The sequence below is a fragment of the Gossypium hirsutum genome, chromosome A11 (assembly GCF_007990345.1).
Source record: "Gossypium hirsutum isolate 1008001.06 chromosome A11, Gossypium_hirsutum_v2.1, whole genome shotgun sequence".
NCBI classification, from domain to species: Eukaryota; Viridiplantae; Streptophyta; class Magnoliopsida; order Malvales; family Malvaceae; genus Gossypium; species Gossypium hirsutum.
Window position 1 is genome coordinate 24,107,716 of NC_053434.1, and position 26,398 is coordinate 24,134,113.

Sequence of the window (26,398 nt, forward strand, 5' to 3'; positions counted from 1 at the left end):
TCTTATTAAATGTTATTTTGGTTGATTATTTGTTAATGTTATGTGATTTACAATTGATTCGGTAATAAATCAATATTTGAATACTTGATGGCAAAAGTCCCATTTGAACCTAGAGAATGCTTAGGATACAAATGACATGTCATTAAGGATTATATGTCTCGGGTGTTGGTCTTGGATGTCCTACCGATTGCTGAGGTCCTGCATTTGTTGCGGATTCTCCACAGCTTGTGTGAGCAGCATCGTGTAGTTAACATCCTGACCTACAACTCATGTGAGCAGATCCATTTCACAGCGCGTGTAAGCATTATTGAAAATGATATGGTTCTGTGGAAAGTTGTTCCCGAGTATCCGATGTTATTCTATACAATTCAACAGGTAAGTAAAGGAATGGAAAAGCTTATATATGAAATTAAGGATAACAATGACCGTGCAAAATGGTAAGATGAGCTTTAATAATGCATGGAAAAGGGCACTAATCACAAATGTGATGCAATATGAGTAATTATGTAGAAATCAGAGTAATTCTCTATTTTTTCTTATTTTCAATAGAACATATTACATCTTTTATATATACAAACTATGTCTCTAATTTAGGAAACTCCAATTTAGGAAAGATATTAATATTAGGAGTAATGATCCCTTAAAATAAGGGATTGTAACAAAAAGAATATTTACAGAATCCCTTAACTGAAATGATGACAACAATTCATATATTTCTATAATTCCTACACTCTCCCTCAAGCTAGAGGATATACATTGTATAATCCCAGCTTGAATAGGAATTTATTGAAAATAGGCTTTGGTAAAGCCTTAGTAAGAATGTCTGCAATCTGTCCTTCTGAAGGAATGTATGAAAGAATGGCTGTCTTTTTGTTGATTTGGTCAGCAATAAAATGCCTATCAATCTCAACATGCTTTATTCAGTCCTGTTGAACTGGGTTCTTAGCAATCTGAATGGCAGATTGATTATCACACAAAACTTCAAAGTGATCCTCCTGATTAGTGTCAAGTTCTTTTAGTAACTTAAGTAGCCAAATTCCTTCGCATATTCCTAAAGCTAGTGCTCTAAATTTAGCTTCAGCACTACTTCTTGAAATGACAGATTGTTTTTCACTTCTCCAAGTTGTAAGGTTACCCCAAACAAAAGTGCAGTAGCCACTAGTGGATCTTCTTTCAGTGAGATCTCCGGCCCAACTAGAGTTTGTAAAAATCTTAACAGTTTTGTTTTGTGTCTTCTTAAACATTAAGCCGTGTCCTGGAGTTTTCTTCAAGTACTTAAGAATTCTATTTGCTGCTGCCATATGCTCTTCAGTAGGATTAGTCATGTGTTGACTTATCATATTTACAAGAAAGGCTATATCTGTCCTCGTCAAGGATAAGTAAATTAGTTTTCCAGCTAATCTTTGAAATTTCTCTCTGTCTACTAAGGTCCCATCTTCTTTGTTGAATATTAAGCTTGCCTCCATTAGTGTATCAGCTGACTTACAACCAAGAAAACCAGTTTTTTTGAGTAAATCAAGTACATACTTTCTTTGGTTGATCACAAGTCCTTCTTTTGATCTTGCCACCTTCATTTTTAGGAAATACCTTAGCTTTCCCAAGTCCTTGGTTTCGAATTCCCTATTTAACAGCTTCTTCAAATTGCTAATCTCTTCCTTATCATCTCTAGTAAGAATTATGTCATCCACGTACACATTAGGATAGCTTTCTTATTTGTAGAAGTTACCTTGATAAAAGGAGTATGATCAGCAAGGGACTGCTTGTAGCCGTTTTTAAGAATGATTTTAGTGAACCTCTCGAACCAAGCTCTAGGTGATTGTTTTAACCCGTATAGAGACTTGTTGAGCTTGCAAACCTTGTTGCTACCTTCAAAAGACTTTAAGCTAGGTGGCAATTTCATATAGACTTTTTCCTCTAGCTTTCCATTAAGAAATGCATTTTTTACATCAAGTTGGTGTAATTTCCAATCGCAGTTTACCGCCAAACTTAGGAGTACTCAAACAGTGTTAAGCTTTGCCACAGGTGCAAAAGTTACTGTGAAATCTATCCCATATGTTTGCGAAAAGCCTCTGGCCACTAGTCTAGCTTTGTATCGTTGGATACTGCCACTAGAGTTATACTTTACAGCAAAGATCCATTTACAACCGACAACTGTTTTTCCTTGAAGAAGGTCTGTAACGGTCCAAGTAGCATTTTTCTCTAGTGCACAAATTTCCTCTTCAACAGCCCTTCTCCATTTTGGATCCTTTAGAGCTTCAGCTATGCTTGTGGGAACCTGTTCTTTATCCAAAGTTGTTGTAAATGCTTGAAAAGAAAGCATCAATGAATTATAACCAACAAATTTTTCAATAGGATGCTTGGTGCACTGTCTAACCCCTTTCTAATAGCAATAGGGAAGTCATCTAGAGTAGTAGACTTACTTATTTTTTCCTTTCATTTCGACTGCTGGACCCAAATCCAATTCTCGGCAAGAATCACATTGCAAAATAGTCTCAGGGATATATTTTCTTTTTCTTGTGTGGACACGAAGCTGTTTGGGTGGTATTATTTTTGGAAGACTTTCAATGGGAGTACGTGTATTTTCAGGAAGAGTATTTAAAGTAGGTGTGGTTGAATTAGAGATAGGTATTGCAGGAGAATGAATGGGAGTAGTCACGGATGACAAATCTGCAGGTGAAAATGGTGGCAATTCTGAAGGTTGAGAATGAAGATTAGGAGGAGATACCTGATGTGGCTGAAAATCACTCCATATTTTCCCCTGAATTTCAGCCGGAGTGAAATAGGGATCCTGCTCATAAAATGTTATATCCATAATGGTAAAAAATCATTTAGAAGGAGGATGATAGCATTTATAACCCTTCTTAATTGAAGAATACCCAATCAGTACACATTTTAAAGACTTAGGATCTAACTTGGACTTATTAGGAGTAATATTTTGGATAAAAATAGTGCAGCTAAAGATTTTAAGTGGCAGAATGGAGGAGATAAGCTTAAAATTGGGAAAGTGCTGCAAAAATATAGATTGAGGTGTTTGAAATCTTAAAACCTTACTAGGCATCCAGTTGATTAAATATGTGGTAGTCAATAAGGTTTCCCCCCACAAATATTTGGGAACATTAGTGGTAAACAGAAGAGAATGAGTAACTTCAAGAAGGTGCCTATTTTTTCTTTCGGCAATGCCAATTTGCTGTGGGGTTCCAACACAAGAACTAAGGTGAACTATGCACTTTTCCCTAAAAAATCAACCAAAGACCTAGCAAAAAATTCACTACCATTATTAGATTTAAAGAGCTGGATTTTAGACCCAAATTGAGTGAGAACCATGTTATAAAATTGCGCAAAAACACTAGCAGTTTTAGATTTATCTTTTAGCAAATAAGTCCAAGTTATCCTACTATGATCATCAATAAAAGTGATAAACCACTTACAATTATCAGCATTTTTCACCCGATAAGGACCCCAAATATCACTATGGATCAAAGCAAAAAGGTAGGAAGGCTTGTATGTAGAAGGAAAATAAGATGATTTAGTATGTTTGGCAAGAGAGCAACTGTACAAGAAAAAGAATTTAGCCTTTTATTAATGAATAGAGTAGGAAACAATTTTGCAAGATATTGGAAACTAGGATGGCCTAAACGAAAATACCATAACATAACAGTATCAATTTTTTTAAAGAGGTGAAAGATTTAGAGATCTCGATTTTAGGAGAAGAATGGAGAATATAGAGGCCATTGTGTAAGATGGCCTTACCAATACTTTTCTTTGAGTTTAATACCTAAAAAGTACAATCAAGATCATTAAAAATTGTGGAGCAGTGCAAGTCTGTGGAAAATTTACTAACAGAAATAAGATTGCAAGCCAGATTTGGTACAAAGAGAACATTTTTAAGAGCAACCTGTTGATTGAGAACAACAGTGCCATGTCCTTCTATTTTGCACAAGGAACCATCAGCCGTTTTGACAACTTTACCAAAAGTTTGGAAAAAATTACAAAACAAGGCCTTGTTGCCAGTCATATGATCCGTAGCACCAGAATCAAGGATCCAATTAGGAGTGCACTGGGAGGAGAAAAATACTGTAGAAGAGGGGTTACCTTCTGGTTCTTTTATGACCAGATTACCCTCACAAGACCCTTGGAACTTTCCAAATAGTTTTTGAAGTTCAGCAATCTGTTCTTTGGTGAAGCTAGTGACAGATATGATAGCGACAAGGCTAGATTTATGATCTCGAGAGTTCTTGGACTTCCAGTCCTGAGGCTTACCATGAAGCTTCCAACATTTCTCCTTGTAGTGGCCGGGCTTTTTGCAATGATCACACTAAATTCTCTCCCGTTTGGAAGAGAGAGATGATTGATGGGTCAATAAGGCAGATCCTTCAGGAGTGGAATATGGTTCATCAGGCAGCATCACAGACCTTCGGCTTTCTTCCTTCTTGACTATAGAGAAAGCCTCTCGAAGGAGGGAAAATGAGAAATAACCAGGACCCTACCGCGAACCTCGTCCAGGTTCTTATTTAAACCTTGGAGAAATTGAAAAAGCCTTTGTTGAATGAAAATTTATTGATAAAGGGCAACATCTCTTGGATCTACCCAATCATGCTGTGCATAAAAATCTAATTGCTGCCAAAAAGCGGTAAGGGTATTGTAGTTGAGAGTGACGGGCATGGTTCCCTACTTAAGGGTGGCTGCCTAATCTTCAATATGATACAATTCGGCAATGTTATCAGTGCTAGAGTAGGTTTCATAGACTGCACTCCAGATTTCAACGGTTGTGGTGTAAAGAAGAAAGTTTCTGCTTATACTCGGGGTCATAGAATTAAGGAGCCAAGTCATAACATGACCATTGTCACGCATCCACTTAGCAAAAACAGTGTCAGTCACAGCAGGCTTCTTAATTTCACCTGTAACATATCCCAATCTTTCTCTGCCCAAGAGAAAAATCTTAACCGATTAGGACCATTCAAGAAAATTGTTGCCATTCAATCGATGGCAGGTGATGGTCAGACCAGATGAATCTGATTGAGCATCAGAACCAGAAAAATTTTCTGAATTTGAAGTAATCTCCGGAGTAAGAGAATGAGATTTAAAAGAAGAAGTGTCAGACATGGTCTAGGTTGGAAAGAAACCGTAACCTAATCTGATACCATGTAGAAATCAGAGTAATTCTCTATCTTTTCTTATTTTTCAATAGAACATATTACATCTTTTATATATACAAACTATGTCTCTAATTTAAGAAAATCTAAGTTACGAAAGATACTAATATTAGGAGTTATGATCCCTTAAAATAAGGGATTGTAATAAAAAGAATATTTACAGAATCCTTAACTGAAGGGATGACAACACACAATCCCTTAACTGAAGGGATGACAACAGTTCATATATTTCTATAATGTTGTATATCATGTTCATAGAGGATGTATTGTTAATATATATAATAATGATGTGAATGGTGATGTTAGGAAAGGCAAGTGCTAAATGATTTAATGTTAAGGAATGGTAAGTTTAAGTTCCCTTATACGAACTTACTAAGCATTATATGTTTACGTAGTTGTTATTCTTTTGTTTTGTAGATCATCAAAAAACACATTCGGTTGGAATATTGTTAGAGACCTATCACACTATCTGTTGATCATTTTGGTAGTTTTTGAACATTTTGGCTATAGTTATAAATGGCATGTATAAGGCTCATATGTAATAGGTGTCATGAATATGTTACTTGGTCCATTTGGTTTAGTCATATCTTTTGGAGATTATGTTTTTTGTGTAAACCTTTGTAAATAAGTGTCTTTTTGTCACTTTGGGTGACATGTAAATGTAAGTTTTAGACATGTTTATATGTGTGGTTAAAATATTTATGGTTGTTGAGTGATAGTAAATTGTTTTAAGTTGAGGTGCCTTTGAATGGTGTAGAGGTTAGAACCTATAGATTGATAGTTTTGACATGTTTTAGGCTTGTTTAAATGTGTTTTTAAAGTATGGAAATGGTTGATTTTGATTTGGCTTGGAACCTAAGTGTTGGATGAAAATTTGCCTTGTTTTAGAAGCTTTTTAAAATGCACACGGCCTGGGTTATTCCATGGCCATGTGTCTTATTAATTTTTAAGTGCAGGATTTTTCATACGGTCAAGTTAGTTTCACGGTTTGGCCATACATACATGCGAGAAAGCCACACGGCCTAGGCTACTCCACACGGTCGTGTGACCCCTATTTCTAAAATTTTTAAATTTTTGCATATTTTTTGTTTTGATTCAAATTAGTCTCGAATTGTTCCCAAACTATTTTTAGGGCCTCGTAAGCTCGATTTAATGCCTGTAAATATATTTTTACCCTGATTTTTATAAGCTATTGAATGTTATCATTTATTTTATATTTTTGTTTCTGTTTGATGATAAATGTCCTGATTTGTGTTGTAACGCTTTGTAACCCCAATCCGACGACGGAGATGATTTAAAGGTGTTACACAATGTGTATACCTTTGTTGGGTAAGAAGAATGGTTTATTTATGTAATGTTGTTTTGAATGGTTTGATGATATGCATATATGATTTGCATTATAAATATGTTTACTTGTGGGTTTATAGAATTGAACCAAGAATGAAGTTGGTTTGGATGACTTAGTATGTGAAATGGTAATATAAGTTTATGGCATTTGGAATGTTAGGAAATGTGTCCGTATTGTAGTGAACATGTAACTGTTTTCTATTTATTTGAACGATGAATAAATAAATAAAGTTAATTTGACATTTCACTATTATATCTTTTGCATTTTCTATCTTTTATATTTTGCATGCATAGCGAAATTGTGATAAGTAAATATTAGCTCATTAATTGCCTAAAGTTCAAATTGAAGATAAGTGGCATTGTAAAGAACGTTTACATTGCGAGAAAGACGACTTACTTTAGTGGATAATTTAAATGAGCCCGTAATCCTGTAAAAAGAATCAAAGTGAGCATTTGATTCAAATACTGAGAATGATTATTATATCGTCTACAATTCCAATTGAGGAAATGACTAGTCTTAGCTATCGGTTGACTCCACAAATAGAGGTATAAATGTATTTATTTTTTAGAATGATACATTGACTGGACCCAAGATGAATTAATTTTGAATCCATTTGTGAATTAATTTACTTGTGATGTTCATGGTATGATTTACCTAAATCCTGAGTTAGTCACTGACAATACGTATGAAACTCATGTGCTTTGATATAAGTGAAGGCTTATGCTCTAAAGATGATTAAGCCCATAACCGATATGTTGGGTACATGACTTGTGTATGGCATGGCTTTACTAGCAACAATGGAATTCATATATCAATTAAAGAGTTAATAATATCCTCTCATTAGCATTGTGTTGATTGATAAATATGAAACGTGGTCACGGGTTGCTTGTTCTCAAACGAGCAATTTATCACAATAATTTGTTGACAGTGATCATATTAATCATTAAAGAGTTGGATGAATTGTATTGAGATAACGGATTTAACTCAAAGGAATCAAGGATATCATATGAAGGTAACACACACATGACGAGGTCATTGGACAAAGCAGTTGGATGAATTACTTTTGTAAAGAGTATACAATAAGGAGTTTTCAATCATGGTACTTCTTGTGGATTGACTCTATGATTAAGTAATTGCGAATTATTAGAACGATGTTTTTGGACATAATTGCAATCACTAGAGCCTAATTGTATATGTCCGATTGTTCCTTCCACTAGCTTAACAAAAGCTCGATCGGACTACAGTTGAATCAGAAGAAAACTCTACGACTTTGGGAATAATTTAATTGAGTCAATTTATTCCATGTGGAATTAAATTAGGTGGTTGTGAGATGTTCAACTAGAGAATTTTATTAAAAAAATTTCTTGAAAATTTAATTTGGAAAATCTAAGTGATTTTTGGAAAAAATAATTTTGATCAAGTAAAATTAAATTAATCAAATCAATTAAAATTAATATGATATTTTGGAAGTTAATTTTCAAGTTAGAAAATTGGCCCAATAGGTAATTGAACTTGAAATTTGGACCTGAGATCGTAAATTGAGCCTAAGAGCCCAAAATCAAGACCAAAATCCAAAAACTAGTTGAACCGAGCCTAGTATGTGAAACTGGGTCAATGGTCCAACCGGTGGCTAGACCGGACCGGTAGGATCGTCACTGACCCGGACTGAATCGGCAGCAACTAAACTAGCTCGGGGTGCTGTAAGGGTGTCGCATTTGTATCACCGAACATGACGATACCGGTGGTTGCGACGACGGCATCCTGGTGACCAGTGGCGGTTGGTCGTCGGTGTTTGAGCGGTGCAAGAGTTACATTCCTACTAGAATTCTACCAGAGAATTTGATTTCAGATTAATTATTTAAAAAAATAGTATTATTTTAATAAGATAAATATTAAATTTAATCTAATATTTATCAAGATATTTATTAATTTAATATTAAAGTGATTAAGTTTAATCATAGTTGAACTTTCTAAACTCTCCTTATATAAAGAGAGCCTACGATTATTATTTACATATACTTGACTTCAAGAGAAAGTTGTAGAGAGAAATTTTTTTGAAGAAATTATTCCAAAAAATATTTCTAGAGATATTTTTCTGATTTACAAGTTAACCCAAAAGTTTAGAAAAATTAAAAAATTACCCCACTGGTAATTTTAGTGAAAAATTTTCTGATTCGAAGCGAGCCCACACTCAACAGACATGATCTTGAGGATAGCGGAGAAGACTACTCGGTCGAAGTGCTCATCCTAGACGAATCGAAAAGGTACTATTTTGATTAAGTGTTTATTACTTTATATATTACAACCAAGATCTTATTTTGGAAAAAAATTTAAAACTCTGGTTTTTTCCTAAATTTATTTTCTGTTGCATTTTTCAAAACTCGTTTTTCCTACATGGAAATGGTATGTTTTGGTGCATAATATGAATAGCATGAATGGTACAAGTTTAGTTGAATGATTTTTTGTGATTTGAGATTTTGAATTGTGATGATGCCATTGAGGCATATTGGTTAGAGGAATAGGGCTTGTTATATGATATGTTTTGGATAGGATATAAAAGTTGATAGATGTTTTTGGTTACCCTATTTGAAAGATTAGTTTTGGTAACTTGTACAAAAAGACACATTTTTTCACCACACAGGCTAACACACAACCGTGTGTCACATAGGGCTAGGTGATACGATTGTGTGCTCATTGAAAAATAGGAACATTTAATTTTCACACGGTTTCAGTCTGTTACACAGTCCAACCACACGACCGTGTGACTTTTAATGGAAAATTTATGTTTTTAACCCACACAACCTAGATACATGGCCATGTGACTTCAATTCTGCATGGCCACTGTTTGTAACATAGTCTGGGCACTTGGTCGTGTGCCCCTAACTTTGAAGAATTGCCTTACTTTTTGAAAAGTTTTCAGTATGGTCTTTGTTTGTGCTCGAGTCAACTTAGAAGCTTTCGTAAGCTCAATTGTGACCCGAATTAGTTTGTAAATCTTGATTTGAGTGAATGTATGAGATATTTAAATGTTTATATGGGTGTTTGATTTAAGAATCGCAAGCAATTGTTCCGTTAATTATTGTAGCATCCTATAGCTCGGGTCTGGCGACTGGACTAGATGAGGAGTGTTACAAAAATATTATGGAACCTTAATATTCATACCTTGTTCTCTTGATTTCAAACCTTAGTTGGATTTTCTCTCTCCTCCAACATGAACATACATATTCTTCACTTAAAAATCACCTTGCTATAATGTAGTATTCTTGGTTTCACTAAGGATTTCTATGAAAATTTTTTGGTTTCTAGCTTGAATTTTATGATTATGGTGGAAAGAGACTAATTTGTAAAAGATTCAATAAATTTGTAAAAAAAAAAAAGAGGATAATTTTGTTAAAGATTCAACAATTTTGTAAGAAATATAGTAAAAAATCCAGCAATATACATTGTTGTAAGAAATTAAGTAAACATTATAATGAGGTAAGAGATTCAATAACTTTCAAAGGTGTAAGAAATTAAGTGAACTTTAGTAACTTTGTAAAATAGTCAATAATTCTATAAGAAATTAAGCTGTATTTAAGAATTTTAGTAATTTCGCAAGAAATTCAGTAATTTACAAAGTTATAAGGAATTAGGTAAATATTACAAAATTGTAAGAAATTTAATAATTTTCTAAAAACTTTACAACATTAGAAGAAATTCAATAAGAGTTTTCTTGTAGTTTTATGAGAAATTCAGTAACTTACAAAGTTGTAAAATATTCAATAACATACTAAATTCAAAAATTTAATCTGTTACCTGCTAAACAAGTTATAGTTCACATTATCTCTTATTTTAAGCAGCTCAAACTAGATCTTCTTCTCTCTTTTTTTCTTCTTAAAATTGAAATAATAATTATGTCATTAATTAATACAAAATGGAAATGGAAGATACCAAAAAAATTAATTAATATAAAAACAGGCTGTAAAAATATAAATGTTAAAATATGTCATAAGTTTTTGTATTCTTCGTAAATTTAGAATTTAGTATCTATATTTTTATTTTTAAGAATTTAATTCCTATACTTTTCATATTTCAAAATTCAGATTCAACTGTTAACAATATTAAAATTATTTTGTTAAATTTAAATTTATTATAATATCATTTTTTTAAGTTACATTACTACTAAATAAATATTTTTATTTCAAAATGGTGCATCAACAAATTTAACTATATTTTGAAAACTAAAAAATAGAAATATTAAATTCCTTAAATTAAAGCTACATTAATTTAATTTCAGATTTGTGAGAATTGCAAGAAGCTATCATATATTTTACCCAAATAAAATTCAAGCCTAGCCTTAGCCCTTAAGCAAAGTGGGCATAGATCGGTGGCCCGGATAGTTAATTTCTGTCTCCGTCCCGTTCCCTGTAGGCTGTAGCCGTGGGGTTGTGGAAACCATTAATTACGATAACAATGACTGTAATGAAGAAGGCATCTAATTGTTCCTTCACTGATTTTAAAAAAAAAAAGTCCTAAAAGGAAAAACAGCCAAATTATGATAACATCAACACATCTTTAATTTGGGGGTAACCTATATAGTTACCTAATTTTATTAAGTCATTGAGTTATAATATTTTTTTTAAATTGTCATTAATATTTTAAATGGTTTTCATCAGTTCTTGTTAAATATGAAAACGATAAAAAGTGATTTTTTAACGAGTATAATAATACATTTAATTTTTAATAATTTATAAATTATATTAATTTAATTATTCACATTTAAAAATTATATTAATTTAATCTTCAAACACATATAATTAAATATGAATATATATTTAATCGAAGTAAAAAAAAAACCCTCTCTATGTTTTTATATCTCTAGGGTTTTAATATTTTTGGGATGGGTCAAAGATCATGAATTCGTATTCGGGTCTCTCTCTCTCACACTTCTTTTTAATTTTACCTTATTTAAATCTGACTTTTTTGGTTTTGAGCTTTAAGGTTCATTGAAAGTTCTGTTTTAAGAAAGAGAGAGCGAATTTCAGTAGTTGTTTAAGTATATATTTATCAATAGCTGCTACAAAAAATACCGATGAATCCAACAAGGGTGTTGGTGATGGACAATATTGGGAGGGTGAGAAAGGGAATGAGAATGTGTAAATATGAAGAATTAAATTATTTAGAATTAAGATTAAATGGATAAAATGTGTAAGTATTGAGGACTAAATATATTATTCTACTAATTAAAAAAGCCACAACGAGTGTGGCCAAAATAGAAATGTTTGAAAACATTAGTGACAAAGTTAAAATTTTCTATAAATTGGTGATCAAAATAGAAACATATTAATAATTAAGTGACCATTAATTTAAGAGCGGAGATAGATGGATGGATATATCTAGATCAGCTCATGGGCCAAGTTCGAGTTGGGCCCAACTAAAATTTTAAGCCCGTTTGCTAGGCCCGACCCAACCTAAAAAATAGGCCTAAAATTTTATCCAAACTCGGCCTGAATAAAAATGTTAAGACTCTAGTCCAGCCCACCCATATTTATTTATTTTTTATTATTTATATATTTTTAAAATATAATACATTAAAAAACTAAATGCATTAAAATAAATATTTCCCAATAAATTGAAAATAAATTTTTTAAAAAATATGTATACTTAAATAACACTAAGATAGGTGCAACTTAACAAGCAAATGTATCTAAAATAGTAACAAAATTAACAATAAAGTAATAGTTATACATAATCCAAATAATAATAACAAAATAGTAACAACATAATAATAAAATGGTAGAAAAATAGTGAAAGAACAAGAAAATAGCAACAAAACAATAAAAAAATCAACAAAATAGTAAAAAAAAATCCGGTCCAAGCTCGAGCCAAAAGGCCTTACCTGAGGCCCATCCCAAGCCCATAATTCGGGCCTAAAATTTTGTCTGAATCCACCCATATTTGTAAAAAGTTAACCCAAGCTCATTTTAGACTAGCTCATAATATTTTTAAATTTTTTAAAAAAATATTTATATTGTTTTATTTTAATATTTAATAATTTTATACATTTTTTATTTATTGAAATTTTTTATAGTAATCTTAATATTATTTTAATGTTTACATTAGTGTAGTATTATATATTTAGTATGTGTTTATTTTGTTAATTTGTCCTAAATTACATAACATATAAAAATAACATAATATAAAATATTATAAACTTAAAACGGGTTGGGCTAGGTCCGAATGGACTTGAGTCTTGAATATTTAAGCCCGAGCCCAACTCATATTTTAAACGGGTTTATTTTTTTACCCAAGCTCATTTTTTGAATATAATATTTTTATCCAAATTCTCTCAAATTTTGAACAAACTTTCAAGTCTAAACGGATAGCCCGACCGTAAATAGGTGTAGATACATCCGGTTGGAATGTATATATGAAAGAAACATCTACAAATAGCTCCAGCAAATACACAAGAGTGCATGTATATGTATATATACGACAACAGTTTGAGTGAGAGGAGAATTGTAAGATATAAAAATTAATATTAGCCCTTTACAAAGGATAATCAACATTGCTTTGCTAAGGGATCCCATCCCAGCCCTGTTCTTTCAGCAGATGTCAATTAGGGTTTAGGAAGTTATTGTTAAACTAAAAGGATTTTTATTGAATTTTGATTGGAAAGCAGGCGGAAAAATGTGAAGTTTTTCGGAAAAGAAAATCAATGGTGGTGGTTAGGCTGCAGATATTTCTTCTCTTGCAGAAGAAATATAAATGAAAATAATAAAGCATTACATCAGTAAATCTTTTGGTGTTCCATCAAACAGAAAAATCCCAGAATTTGTTTTAATATTAACCAGGGTTGTTCCAGAAATTTCAGATTTTGTTGTTGACAAATTTTGCAGAAAACTGATCTCGTATCAATGTCATATATAGTAATCTCTGGAGCTTTGTTGACTAGAGTAGGATACCATGTTCATGTATGCATAATCTCCTTGATGGGGACCTTTCTTGGAGATCAAAGCACCTGACCTTCCTAACCTTTCTTTCTCATTCTTTTTTTTTTTACTCAATTACAATAATAGGATAAAGTTTGAATAATAAGCTCGACTAGTATAACTCGAATTCATGGCACACATAGAACCGTAAATATTCTTAATCATCAAGTCATCACATAAAATTTCTTGTTACTTCTTTTATTTATTTGCATTAATTTTACTACAACATTTTCAAACTTTCACTAGTAATGCAACAAATTTGGCCAAAAATCAAATACAATTACAAAAATTTATATATTTTGGTGATTTGATCAATTTATTGTCTATATATATGCGGAGGGATGTTAAGTATAAAATTAAAGTAGTATAAATATTCTAACAATTCAATGATTCAACTTATTGTTTCATTTATGTAGGTAATGTATGTCAAGTTTAACATAAATTTGAAAATTTTTAACTATTCGTTTTAAGTATTAAAAAAGAAGTTTTTAACAATTATATATAAGATATTATTTTAGATTGATATGATAGAGATATTGAATTGATTAAAAATTTCAAATTGATGTAAGTGGATCATTTCGCTATATATTTATGCATGTATAAGAAGAAGAAGAAAATGGTAAAACTATAATAATTGGTGTAGTGATAAATGACTCGTTTTCTTTTATGTTGGTATCATATCTCCGGTTCAAATATAAAATTTCTTTTATCTCTTGATAAGAATATATGGTGAAATTTTATTCTAAATCTTAACACTCTTCACATGTTTAGGATTTAATTTGTTTAACATTTCAGATTTTAAAATTTATGTTCAATTATTAACACTATTAAATTTTATTTATTTTTAAATTTATTTGTGTGACATTTTCAAATAAAAAACACTTTATAATTATATAATAAAAAAATAATATTGTAATAAACTGATATTTAATAGTAGAATTTTAACGATAATAACAATTAAATTTACATTTTAAATTAAAAAAAAATAGAGGTCATTTCAATATACACCTAAAATTGAATTTCAAAGGTGATGATGATGTAATGGGACTGTTAAATTGAAACTTAGAAGGATGAATATAATCTAAAATCGTGTGTGGAAGAGGAAGGGTGATGCATGCGACGGTTGTGATTTAGATGTTGCATCATTTTTATTTTCTTCCATCAATGCCATCATCATCTTAACTTGAAAGGCATGCAACACTTTAGTTGGTTTCTTTTGATTTTCGCCTACCTTTTATTTTTTTAAAATAATTAATTTTAACATTTCTTCCTTTTTCCTTCTTTGATAAACGAATGAGATATTTTCCCTCCCACTTGTATGTCTGTTTTTGTTTTTGTTTTCTTTTGGGACTTTGCATTGGCTCCAACGTAACTCATTGGGAGCTTATGACCGTTACCATTGGAGTGCAAGTAACAAGAATTACATGCATATATATATATATATATATGCTTATTCAATGATTGGGTTATACGTAGAAGCTCAAATTTTTGTTTTTGAGCAAAAAATAATTTTTTTCTGTTAAATTAGTCATATATATATATAAAGTTTATTGGCTAAATATGTCGATTTTTTTTTTTTAAAAGTGAGAAATTGCATCTAGTTAAGAAATTGAACTTGAGTATAAAGAATGAAATTATTATTATTTAACCGTTTAACCAAATAAGTTAATATGTTAAAAACATTAATTAAAAATATAAAAAACTTTTAAAAAAAAGAAAAAAAATATAAATGTAGGTGGGAGAAGAATCAAACTTGAAACTTAATGAATAACATTTAATCATTTCACCAAAGAATTTGATTATATTAAAAAAGTTAAAAAAATGTAACTTAAAGGTAAAACACGTCCAGTTGGAGCGTTTTTTTACTTTCTCTCAAAAAACAGTCTATTTCCCTAAATTTTCAAAATATCAACTTATTTAGTTAAAGAAATTTTTTTTTGACATATATGACTTATTTAGCTTCTGTTTTCAAACTTGACTCCACATTTAAGACTTGAGTTTTATTTATTTTTTAAAAATTATGTCATATTATTTTATTTTATATATATAATATATTTTATATCACATAAAAAATAAAAATTTATAAAAATATATAATACTATGATATAAACAATATACTAATTTGTTTATATGTAAAGTTTTAAATATATATATATTAAAATGTGAAATATTAAATTAAAATTATTTTTTTTTGTAAATTTTGTTTTTTTCTTTCCCTAAATATAAATAGACCTATATGTTAATATGAGCCTCAATCCGACCACATCCATACATAGAAAGGAAATATGCTGATAGACTCGGATAAATAATCTATCATTTAAGCAAAGGGAAAAGAAAGGAAGCATCCCTTCCCCTTTAATTCCCGGCTCTTTTCAAGTATATAATATTAATCGGCAAAAGAAAAGAAATACGACAATGGTTACAATATTAATGGTGACTTAAAAAGTGATTATTAGGTTAGTGGGAAAAAAAGTAATAATTGGGGATATTAGGAAAATCATAGTCATCCAACCAAAAGCAAAAACAAAGAGAAGAAAAAGGGGAAGCTAGGAATCATGTTTAAAATGGTGGAAAAATTGCTAAATGTGGAGAGAGATGGGGTTATTTGAAGTTTGAAGGGATCCATGTCTTTTTTATTTGAGATAAGGGATCCATGTCTTAATAAAGAGTTGGCAAAACATCAAAAGCAAAGTAAAACCAATTGATATTTTTAAAAAAATGAGTGCTAATCATCCAAATTTTAAAGATGAAAATGGAGAGTGATTATGAGTTTTTACAATGAACATTTTAGACCATGAATATTTGAAGTCCACTTCATTTATGAGTTTTTGACAATGATCACTATTACAATTTAATAACTTTAATTTTATTTATGCATTTAAAACCCTTTTTTTCGTGTATTAAATAAAGATATTAAACTGCTTCACAGAGAGAGAGAGAATATCGTCTCTTTCATCCACAAGTCAGAAATTTTCATGTTCTCAAAAGAGAAAAACTGGAAGCGAGGGTCTAACAAAGAAATTAAGCTTTAAATGCGAGTTGGTTCATTTCCTTTCTCTTCTTATCTCTTAAGCACTAAGCCAGGGATTTAAATTGCGGTCGCGGTCGTGTTTTCGGTCGCATTGCGTTTATCGCGGTTGCGGACATAACGAATGCTATTGCGGTCATTGTAGGTATCGCGGTCGTAAATTTTACATTACTTATTGTGTATTGCAGATATAGTGGGTTTCGGCAGTAGCGGTTTCGGATGGTGCCGTTACCGCTATATAACGGCCGCTATTTCGATAACGGACCGCTATTTAAATCCCTGCACTAAGCATACATACCCTTTCTCTCTTCTTTTTCTTTAATTCCCTTATATATATATAAGCTTTCTTCGTTCTTAAATCCTGTACTTGTAGATCACCCATAACCGGTCTCATTTTCCAACAATCACCCAAATCCAAGGGAAGTGAAAAAAAAAAAGAGAGAAAAAGAATGGAATTTCATGAATACCAAATTCGTTTTTCGAGGCCTCCACCTTCCTTCTTTGGGGATTTCCTTGAAAAGCTTAAAGATTTTTGCAATTTCGCCTTTTCCGCCATTATTGGCAACATTTTCTCTGCGATCTTAACCTTCTTCTTTGCATTAGGTTCGTTTCTTTCTCTCGTCTCGAAGCGTTTCAATTTCTCGTTGTAGATCTAATTTATATGTAAATATTGTTTCATTCAAGCCATTTGATTATTGATCTATTCATGGCCTTTGATGTCGGTTTTGCAATAAATTGATATATATATATTACTTTGATGTTATTATTTCATGTTGCTGTTTTGTTGGATTGCGATACTATGAGAATATCTTGCGTGCAGACAAAGCAGTTTGGATTAATTTGTCTTACATTTATTTCTAAAATACACCTAGAATTAATGACTTTTTGTTTGGTTTCTTAGAATTAATGCTTGATACTAAGCTTAACCATCATGTACTCAAGTATTGGGAATGAGATTGACATTGTTTGTGTGCAGTGGGCACCCTGTTAGGTGCCATGACGGGGGCTTTGATAGGACAAGAGACCGAGAGTGGGTTCGTTCGAGGCGCCGCAGTTGGGCTATATCTGGAGCTGTTTTTTCAATCGAAGTTTTCGAATCTTCTCTTGTTCTTTGGCAATCAGATGAATCCGGGATCGGATGCTTGTTGTATTTGGTGAGCACTTTTGTTTATTCACCTGATTTTACAGTTTTGTTTTGGTTTGATTTGTGCTTTCTATGTCAATGAAAAGAGGGATATAAAACACAACTCTTGGACTTGGTTTATCTAAATTGATGAGTTTGTGATAAAATAATTTTGCAGATTGATGTCATTGCAAGCCTTCTAAGTGGGAGGCTTGTCCGAGAACGAATTGGTCCGGCGATGCTGAGTGCAGTCCAAAGTCAGGTAATATGCTGAGGAGTTTGGTTTGTGTGCCACAACTTGATGGTTCCATCAATCAGCCATTTGCTAATGATTTCAGTTTCTGTTATCAGATGGGAGCTTCTGAAACACCTTTTGAGGAGGTTCAGAACATCTTCGACACTGGTGGTGTTAAAGGATTGGCTGGAGATTTGGTTGAAAAAATCCCAAAGATCATAATCACTAAAAATAACAATGTCGATGCTTCTGGGGAGAAAGTCTCCTGTACAGTTTGCCTTCAGGTCCAACCATATATATTTTTTCGATTTTTGAACTAGTAACATCAAAGAAGCTTGTCTGGTTGACGTCTGGTGTTTCATTTTATCTTTATGCAGGACTTTCAGCTCGGAGAAACGGTTAGGAGCTTGCCGCAGTGCCATCACATGTTCCACCTTCCTTGCATAGATAAGTGGCTTGTTAGTCATGCTTCTTGTCCATTATGCAGAAGGGATCTGTAATGTTAATTTTTGTAAATTATACCACTAGATGAGTTATTTATGTTTTTTGTTTTTACTGCTGTTACTTACCTGGGCTGCTTGTATTTATTCATCGAATCAAATGCTTTGCCTACTCTGTCTGCCTACGTTATATCGCAGAATCAAACATTGTAATTCAATTAGCCCTTTGTATAAAGCTTTTGATTTACACTTTTTCAAACTTTTAATTGCCTATCTTGATATTGACTCTTGTGCTTTCAATAAATGACTCTTGTATATTGAATTATATTCATGGTAGAAACTTCCCAGCAACTTAGAACACGTTTCATCAAGAGACTTAAAACAATAGGTCAGTATTTTTTATGGTTCTTCGCTTCCGAATAAACATGGATTTGATTGTTTTGATGGACATATTGCAACCTGAAATAGTTGATAAAGCAGGTGAAAATGATACATGACCAAGTTCACATGATGAGGTTCCAAATCTGGTCTTGAACCATGTGATGAGGTTCACATGATTCATTTTCAAATATAGTCTTAGGGGCCATAAATATACATGTATAATTAGCAGTCAAAGTTCATGACTCATCATGAGAGCTATATGAACACTATTTTGTCTCATGAAGAGATTGAAAAAGGAATGGTTTCACTTAAGAACTCGGGGTTGTTTTTGCTAACCCATCCATCACCAAACTTTTGATTGTAAAAAATCTTTATTTAATTGTCAACAGATGCTTTTAAAGAGTCAAATGTAGCCCAAGTTGTAAGGTAAAGCGATAGTTAAGCTTAAGAGAATTGTTTCAAAATTACTACAATAAAATTTCACTTTCCGACTTAACAACCACAATCTGATCCACATAGCTCATCCTGTGAGCTTATCAACAAAAGAGAAATGGCCTAAAACGTATCAACAACAAAACCTGGCGATTGAAAATGAAGTCAACAATCACAAAAGGACATGGAATTACTTGATCAACTTGTTTTAATATTCCATGGTCTACTACTTAATTGGGCTAAATAATTTCTTTTAAATGTGGTCCTCGCTAATCCTCTTTATTTGCATCTGCATGAAAGAGGTGATGCAAGTCATTGATTTTCCTTGTCTCATCTCATCTGAGGTTCTGGCCTTAAGAACATGGAGATTCTTTTCTATGCCCCTTTATTATTTCTTTTCTCCAGAAATGGCATGAGATTTTTTTTATTGTCTTCTTTTGGCTTATGTGCCGTCTCTCAATAGAAGAACCAGTCCATGAATGCAGTTTTTAATTTTTTTAATAATTTTTTTATATTTCTTAATGATTTATATATAATGTGTTTATAGTTATCTAAAGGACAGACAAAACCATTTCTCCATGTTTTTCTTAGATGCAAATTTTTAAATAATTATTTGTTTTTAGGATGTTTTTAAACATTTTTTAACTTGACAACAATACCAAGTTAGTATAATACACATGGCCACCACATGTTGTGTCCGATTGGTCTATCAACTATATCAACAAAACTTAATAATCAAACTTGATCAACGTTAATTCAATATGTAGGGTTTCAATTGGGAATAAAATTTTCATAAGTGCTTACTTGAATTTTCTTTAAAATTTTTTGTTGAGAGCTTTTTTTTAACATCCTTTTCAATTTTGTGAAATTAATTTCTAAAATATGCTTTTTAAGTCTTTGTACCCTTTATGCATTTGAAATTTAGTCCCTCTAATTTTATTTATAGGAATTTAGTCTTTTACTTTTTCAAATCTTAAAATTTAAGTTCAATTGTTAACACCATTAAATATCCTCTATTAAATTTACTGATGTACATTTCAAAATGAAAGAAATACTCACTTAACAATCATGAAACAAAAACATGACATTATAGTAAATCTAAATTTAGCAAAAAAAAAAAACCTGTGCCAAGAACTGGACTTACATGTTAAAATTTGAAAATAGTGTAAATTTTAAATATACAAACAAAAAATACAAAAAACTATATAAAAAAAACTTTTAGAATGGCTATTGACAGGGGCGGATGGGAATCCTCAAGCACCCAAAAAGATAAAAAAAATTTTAAAATTTAATTAGGTGTTCTAAACTTTTAAAAAAAATTATTGTGCCTTCTAATCTTTTTGAAAATTTTAATCAAAGTTTTCTTAATTTTTTTTTGTAATTATTATTAATTTCATAAATTCTTTTTAAAAATTTAGTTAGATCTCAATTTTTAAAAACATTCTCATTAAACCTACAAAATTTTTAAAAATTTTAATTAAGCCAATAACTTAGTTCCAAGATCCTATACTCGCTTGTGTTTGAAAGTAAGTTGCCGGCAAGGAAAAATGTTAATAATGAAAGAAATGAGGTTGATTGCGTCAAACATATTTTGGTATTTGTTTTTTGAGGTAGGACCATAGACTTGTTTATTTACATGCACAGATTTCATTTGGTAGAGGGGTTCTCATTCTCAAGCATCTTCTGATCATGCTCATAGTCATTAGCAAATGTGGCCACTTCTTATCATCGCCCTTTTAACAGCTTTGCTGGGTTCCTCCTTATTCTTCTGCAGAAGAAAGCTTAGTCAAAGATGGAGCCGTAAAGGTTAAATCACTTACCCCCCCCCTCACAACTTTTAGAATGCTAAAACGATTTAATATCATTCGTTATTCTCAAACAGGAAGTTTAAAAGCTGAGGAATCAAGGTTAAGGCGTTTCCAGTTGGAGGAGGTGGCTAAGGCTACCAAAAATTTCAGTGCAGAGTGTTTATTGGGGTCTGAAGCATTTGGGAATGTGTATAAAGGAACCTTTGAACTCCATGGTACGTTAGCAATCAAGATAGCTCATGCCGACTCCTATCAAAGCGTTGACGAATTTAGAAATGGTAATAAGCTTTGGCCAATTGGTTCAAGTTTTTTAGATTTGTTGAATGTGAATTTTTGTAATGGTTTTCTTGTAAAGCAGAAGTGAGGCTTCTTTCGACTGTAAATCACCCCAATCTGGTAGGCTTGGTGGGGTATTGTGAAGAATCCGGTACGCAAGTTAAACATTGAATTGTTTTTCAAATTAGTATTAAAGATAAGAATAATCCAAGACTTGTTGCATTTGCAAGTTGTAAACAGAACCCAAAGGTGCAAAAATATTGGTTTATGAATACGTACCCTATGGTTCTTTACTTGAGTACATTATGGGTAAGTTCCCCCTACTTGTTCATGTCATAAATTAATAAAAAGGAACCCGAAATGCTTACTGTTTGGAGTGTAGGAAGAGGAGGAAGAAACTTGACGTGGAGGCAACGAGTAAACATAGCTATTGGAGCAGCTAAAGGTAGATCCACTTCCCAATTTAATTTCTAAGATAGAAAAATATTGAATGATTCTTGTTTTAATTATCAGGAATAGCATACTTACACGATGGGATTAAGCCTAGCATAATCCACCGTGATATAAAACCGAGCAACATCTTAATTGGAGATGGTATGGAAGCCAAGGTTTCGGATTTTGGACTTGTGAAACTAGGACCGGTCGGAGATGAATCACATGTTAGCAGTCAAATAAAGGAACACCAGGGTACCTTGACCCTACATCTTGTACCACCTTCCATTTGACTCCTTTTAGTGATGTTTATAGCTTTGGTGTCATCCTTCTGCAACTTGTATCTGCCCGCCCGGCTTTGGATTCAAGTACAAGATGTCAACCTAATTATCATATCATCGATTGGGTTAGTGCTACTTCATTTATTAATTAAATGGATTTATGCAATAAAAGAAGCATGTTGGTAAACTAAATCTGTATGTTTATGCAGGCAAGGCCGAGTATAGAGAAGAGCAGCATCGAAGAAATCCTTGATATTAGTCTTTTATCTCAGGCCCAGGCATGCAATATGGAGATGATGCTGAAGATGGGTGAACTCGGCCTAAGATGTGTGGAGAAAATGCCTAAAAACCGGCCTACTATGGCTCGGGTCTGGCAAGAACTAGAAGATACACTTCATTTAGTGGACAACTCCACGCACAAACAGCCCTGGAGAAGTAGTGGAAGAGCAACTAGCAAATTTGCTCCACCTACAGAACGAGTACATCATAGATCATTGGATAAGGATTTTTCTCAAAGCTTCGTAAGCATAGACGGTGTTGGGTTTCAAAAGTTCCGTATTGAAATGGATAGTTTTCATTGCAAAGTAGTAGCAGCTTAAGATGTTTTGAGCTCAACACTAATGACGGTGTTGAAGTTGATAAGAAGAATTTAACACCAGTTACGGAGGAGACAAGTAATCAGTGTTTTTAAGCTTTAAGATAAGTCTTTGTGTTATAGTTGGTATTTGAATTCATCGTCCTGGCTTTTAGTCCCTTGTGTTGGTGTTTGAAAAAGGTTACTGAAAAGGAGATGAATTGTTCCACTAGTGTCCATTCATGTCAACATGCAAACAACGATTACAGGAATTTTGATTGATTTTAGGGGATGTAAAACATAATTTACAAACCCAAAAACACTCCAAAATGCCAGCAAATATACGAAATGAATGCTAACGATGATAGTCCTACAGAAAAGAATCTTTCTTCTGTCACCTTTGCACCTCTATTTTCCTGCTTCTTTCCTTTCCAGCTCAACGGCTTATAAACTAAATAGAATATTCCTCAAGTTAAAATGTTACATTATACACTAGAAAAAAATTAAAAATTAAAGACTAACCCACTGCACCTTCTCTATTGCCTTATAATAACTGCTGGCATCATGGAAGTTCAGAAAAGGATCCCGCACTTGGTAGGTACAGTACAACAGCATATGTGGCCAACCCCATTAACAGGGAGCCTTGGTTTTTGCAGGCAGTTTGATTCCACCTCCTCTCAGGGATAATGAAGGGCCTTTTGCTGAGCTGGCTCTGCTCACGAGATTCGAATCAAGAAATACAACTATGACTGTGATGTCATCGTGGAAATGACGCCGCACGCCTCGATCAATCTTCTTTAAATCTGAGTACCTCATTTCTCTCTTTTTAGCAGCTTCCTGCAAGGCAACTTTCACAAGCCTCCTAGCACTCCCCTGTGAGAGTGAAAAACACAAAACAGTCAAATAACAATTACTTTCCTCCTGTAAGAGCATTGCTGCAGTAAAACTGTATTAGATGTCCATCCATCCACAAAACATATTTATAACCCTCGTTTGCCATTGTCCAATGATTATAATAACACATACGACAACAGAAACAAAAAAAATATGCTGTCTTGGGAGATCAAGTTTCCATTCTCCCCAAAACTTTCATTTATGTGCATATGTCACCATTCAAACAAGGAACAGTTTGTGCTGAAAAACCTAACAAACAACCATTGTAATCAAGAATGAGCTGCTCAAAGCAACATTAGAAGTCTAGCAGGACAGAATGAAAGTTCATGAGTGCTGATGTCCCACTAGCTGAAGCAACAAAAAATTAATTATTTAAAGCAAAAACCAAAAGATTAGCTTACATGATGTCATGACTCATTCAAAGCATGTATACATGCCCTAATTTTCCAATTAAGCACCAAAAATCGCAAATCATGAAGTTAAAAAGTAATCTACAAACTCAAACCATATTAAATTATCCATCAAGTATATCTTACATTGCGTGGATGATTTTGAACTATATCGACTGCGACCTGATTGCTGAGATGTTCCCAGAGCCCATCAGAAGCAAATATGAGAAACTGATCATGAGGTTGGAGTTCATGCATTGATACTGATGGTTCTGAGCTCAAAATTGGCATCCTAAAAGGTTGACGTAGACGAAACTTTTGATATAGAGGCTCCCTGTTGAATTCAGCCTTTTTAAGATAAACATCACCTATTGATCTAGAAATCTGCAACAAAGAGGTTCTGTAAATGTCATATGCACAAACAACTCACAACGTCCCTCCCAAAAAAGAACTTGCGCTTATTAAGGGAAAATAAACTAAGCAACAAAACCAGTTCAACAACCACAATATAAAAATTCATTTGAAGTTATCTTGCTTAACTTTAGCATTTCAGCCAATGAAAGCTGTAAAATGCAGATTTTCACATAATACGGGACAAAGATAAGCAACTTACAACATGTATCTTTTCCGTGACTAAGCATGGAAAATTTACCTTTGTAATGCTTTCAAAACATTTACAGAATTCAATAATAACAAGAAAATATCATTAGAATAGACCCTTTTTATGTCTAACAAAAGCACAAAAGCTTACCTGTATCAGGCCCTTTACACGCCATACATTGTGCTTTAAAACTACAATGTGCGAGTCATCAGGGTGCAAAGAATGCATCTCCTGCCTGACAGACTCTATCGCTACATTATGCTCTGATGACAGCTGGATGGCAAGAACCTCCCCAGTTGCCTTGACAAGCCTTCCAAGCACAGCACGAGAGTCCCCAACGTTAGCAATGTAAAGGGTCCCATTGCAAACAACACCAACCAGGCAACATGATCCGACAGCTGCAATCTGGGGATTTATAGGCCATTGTTTTGTAACAAGAGAGAAAAATCCATCTTCTGTTGCTTGATATGCTTTCTTTATGACATCCACAGACATTGATTGCTGCTCTGTGGTGAACCCTGCAAGATAATACTAACAACTGAGCCACACTGGCACCAACCTGCCTCTCTACGTAAATCTTAGGCATTAAAGAAAAATTCTACTTTAAAATTAATAGCTGGTCTTTAGATAGTGGAATAAATACTATAATTTATGCACAAAAAGTCAGATATGCCAATGATTGCAATGGTTCCAAAGGTCTCTTACTCTTTAGATGCTGGAATAAGTGATCGTTGATATAGCGCGATGTCTCAGGGCCACCATGACCATCGTATATTCCTACAAAGGTACCGTATGGACCAGACTCAAGAGTGCTCAAGGAGCCAGATTCAATCTGGCTCTGATCCTCAAGCAGATTGTTGGCCTGGACAACAGCCATGGAAAACTCACCATTGAAGTGCTGCCCATTGTCTTTGTACCATAGGAGCCCATCTTGCCAGCCGGATGCATCCGAACCTTTGTGCGCATAACGGTCCAAGGATGGCCACCAGCAGGCCCTCAGAAAGTTGACCAACCTTGATAACATCCCTCATCTCACCTGAGCCAGCCTCCAATTCCCCATAAACATCCAAATTGGATGCAAAATACCGACCAAAAGATACTTAAACCAATAAATAATCAGAGCGGTCTCCTGTACACCAAAAAGAATATACACAGCTGCTAAATTGGTATGCAATCGAACAAATAATATCTCACATCTAACTGGTAATAACACTTTCAGAAAAAGAAAAAAAAGAGTAAAACCCACATCCATTTCTGCTTAAAAATGGAAAAATAGAAAAGAAAACAAACCCTTAAGCTACTACTACCAGCCAAGTAAATAAAAAACAACAGACGCGACATAAGTTGAGGTCAATAAGAAGAGTGAAGAACAACAAATAGAAAGTCAAATCTACCTTTACATTCCTAAACTTGAACAAAACAGTAAAAATCGTTAGCAACAGTCGAAATAATACAACTATAAATGTTGAATCACAAACTGGAATTAAAAATTAGGGGAAAACATACCAAGTCGAGATTAAAAACATCAATCACATAAATTACTAAATATATTAAAAAAAAGAAAGGAAAAGAAAAATAAACTCACAGTAGAAATTAAGCTGTTTGGTTTTCAGCTACTGAATCATAGCAGGTGAAAACAACGGAGATCAAAAGAAACGGAGCGATACGTGTTGGTTTTTTTTTTTTCCCTCAAAGCGTTAGATCTACAGATCCATCAAATCAACAATCATGGGCTTTTAGGTTTCTTTTCTTTTTTTTTCCCTTTCTACGGTTTTTCCCCCTTCTTAGAGATGAAGAAGATAGAAAGGGAGAAAAAGAAAAATAGAGATATGAATGAATATCGGGATGATAATGATAATGAAAATGAAGGAACTAAAACTGGGTTCGGGTCTGGTCGCTGGGTGTGTGGTCTTTCTCGATTCTCAGTAGACAAAGGCTTATAAATGGAAAGGGAACAAAGCCATAGCCGATAGCCCGCTATGCATGTGGGTAGCCATGGGCTCCACGCACATTCATATATAAAAAATAATAT

At 32.9% G+C, this 26,398-nt stretch overlaps 3 protein-coding genes and 1 pseudogene across 5 annotated transcripts; 2 read left to right on the forward strand and 2 right to left on the reverse strand.

Annotated features, from left to right (window-relative positions):
• Nucleotides 1-920: 920 nt before the first annotated feature.
• Nucleotides 921-1,574, reverse strand: LOC107958335 (secreted RxLR effector protein 161-like). The gene has a single exon (XM_016894084.1). The coding sequence runs from the start codon at nucleotides 1,572-1,574 to the stop codon at nucleotides 921-923; it is 654 nt and encodes a 217-aa protein (XP_016749573.1).
• A 14,751-nt stretch (nucleotides 1,575-16,325) lies between these two features.
• On the forward strand, nucleotides 16,326-18,557 carry LOC107895614 (NEP1-interacting protein 1). The gene is given in 6 exon segments (XM_041081411.1): nucleotides 16,326-17,103; nucleotides 17,477-17,557; nucleotides 17,560-17,654; nucleotides 17,802-17,885; nucleotides 17,975-18,142; nucleotides 18,236-18,557. Coding segments are annotated over 6 exon segments (705 nt in total). The 5' UTR covers nucleotides 16,326-16,949; the 3' UTR covers nucleotides 18,359-18,557.
• Nucleotides 18,558-20,651: 2,094 nt separating this feature from the next.
• LOC107895632 (probable serine/threonine-protein kinase PBL7) lies at nucleotides 20,652-22,844 on the forward strand (annotated as a pseudogene).
• Nucleotides 21,862-26,360, reverse strand: LOC107895622 (probable protein phosphatase 2C 46). 3 transcript variants are annotated; one of them, XR_005904941.1, is made up of 6 exons: nucleotides 25,952-26,342; nucleotides 25,072-25,495; nucleotides 24,517-24,884; nucleotides 23,913-24,149; nucleotides 23,014-23,355; nucleotides 21,862-22,010 (listed from the first exon to the last, which is right to left on the reverse strand). XR_005904941.1 is itself a non-coding variant. In XM_016820876.2 (5 exons), exons 2-5 carry the CDS (start codon nucleotides 25,388-25,390, stop codon nucleotides 23,113-23,115), a joined length of 1,167 nt encoding a protein of 388 aa, XP_016676365.1. In that variant the 5' UTR covers nucleotides 25,391-25,495; nucleotides 25,952-26,360; the 3' UTR covers nucleotides 22,696-23,112. The 3 variants fall into 3 exon arrangements, 1 of the variants encoding a protein (XP_016676365.1); XR_001683505.2 differs by lacking the exon at nucleotides 21,862-22,010 and adding an exon at nucleotides 22,696-22,933; XM_016820876.2 differs by lacking the exon at nucleotides 21,862-22,010 and having other exon boundaries at nucleotides 22,696-23,355; nucleotides 25,952-26,360.
• Nucleotides 26,361-26,398: the final 38 nt, after the last annotated feature.

What these genes read in the sequence shown, in the direction of transcription:
- LOC107958335 (XM_016894084.1), bottom strand. Translation starts at nt 1,574, where the DNA reads ATGAAGGTGGCAAGATCAAAAGAAGGACTTGTGATCAACCAAAGAAAG.
- LOC107895622 (XM_016820876.2), bottom strand. Translation starts at nt 25,390, where the DNA reads ATGTTATCAAGGTTGGTCAACTTTCTGAGGGCCTGCTGGTGGCCATCC. An exon ending in GTGTAAAGGGCCTGATACAG is followed by an intron (nt 24,150 to 24,516) that starts GTAAGCTTTTGT and finishes TCTTTGTTGCAG; the next exon opens with ATTTCTAGATCAATAGGTGA. An exon ending in TTCAAAATCATCCACGCAAT is followed by an intron (nt 23,356 to 23,912) that starts GTAAGATATACT and finishes TCACTCTCACAG; the next exon opens with GGGAGTGCTAGGAGGCTTGT.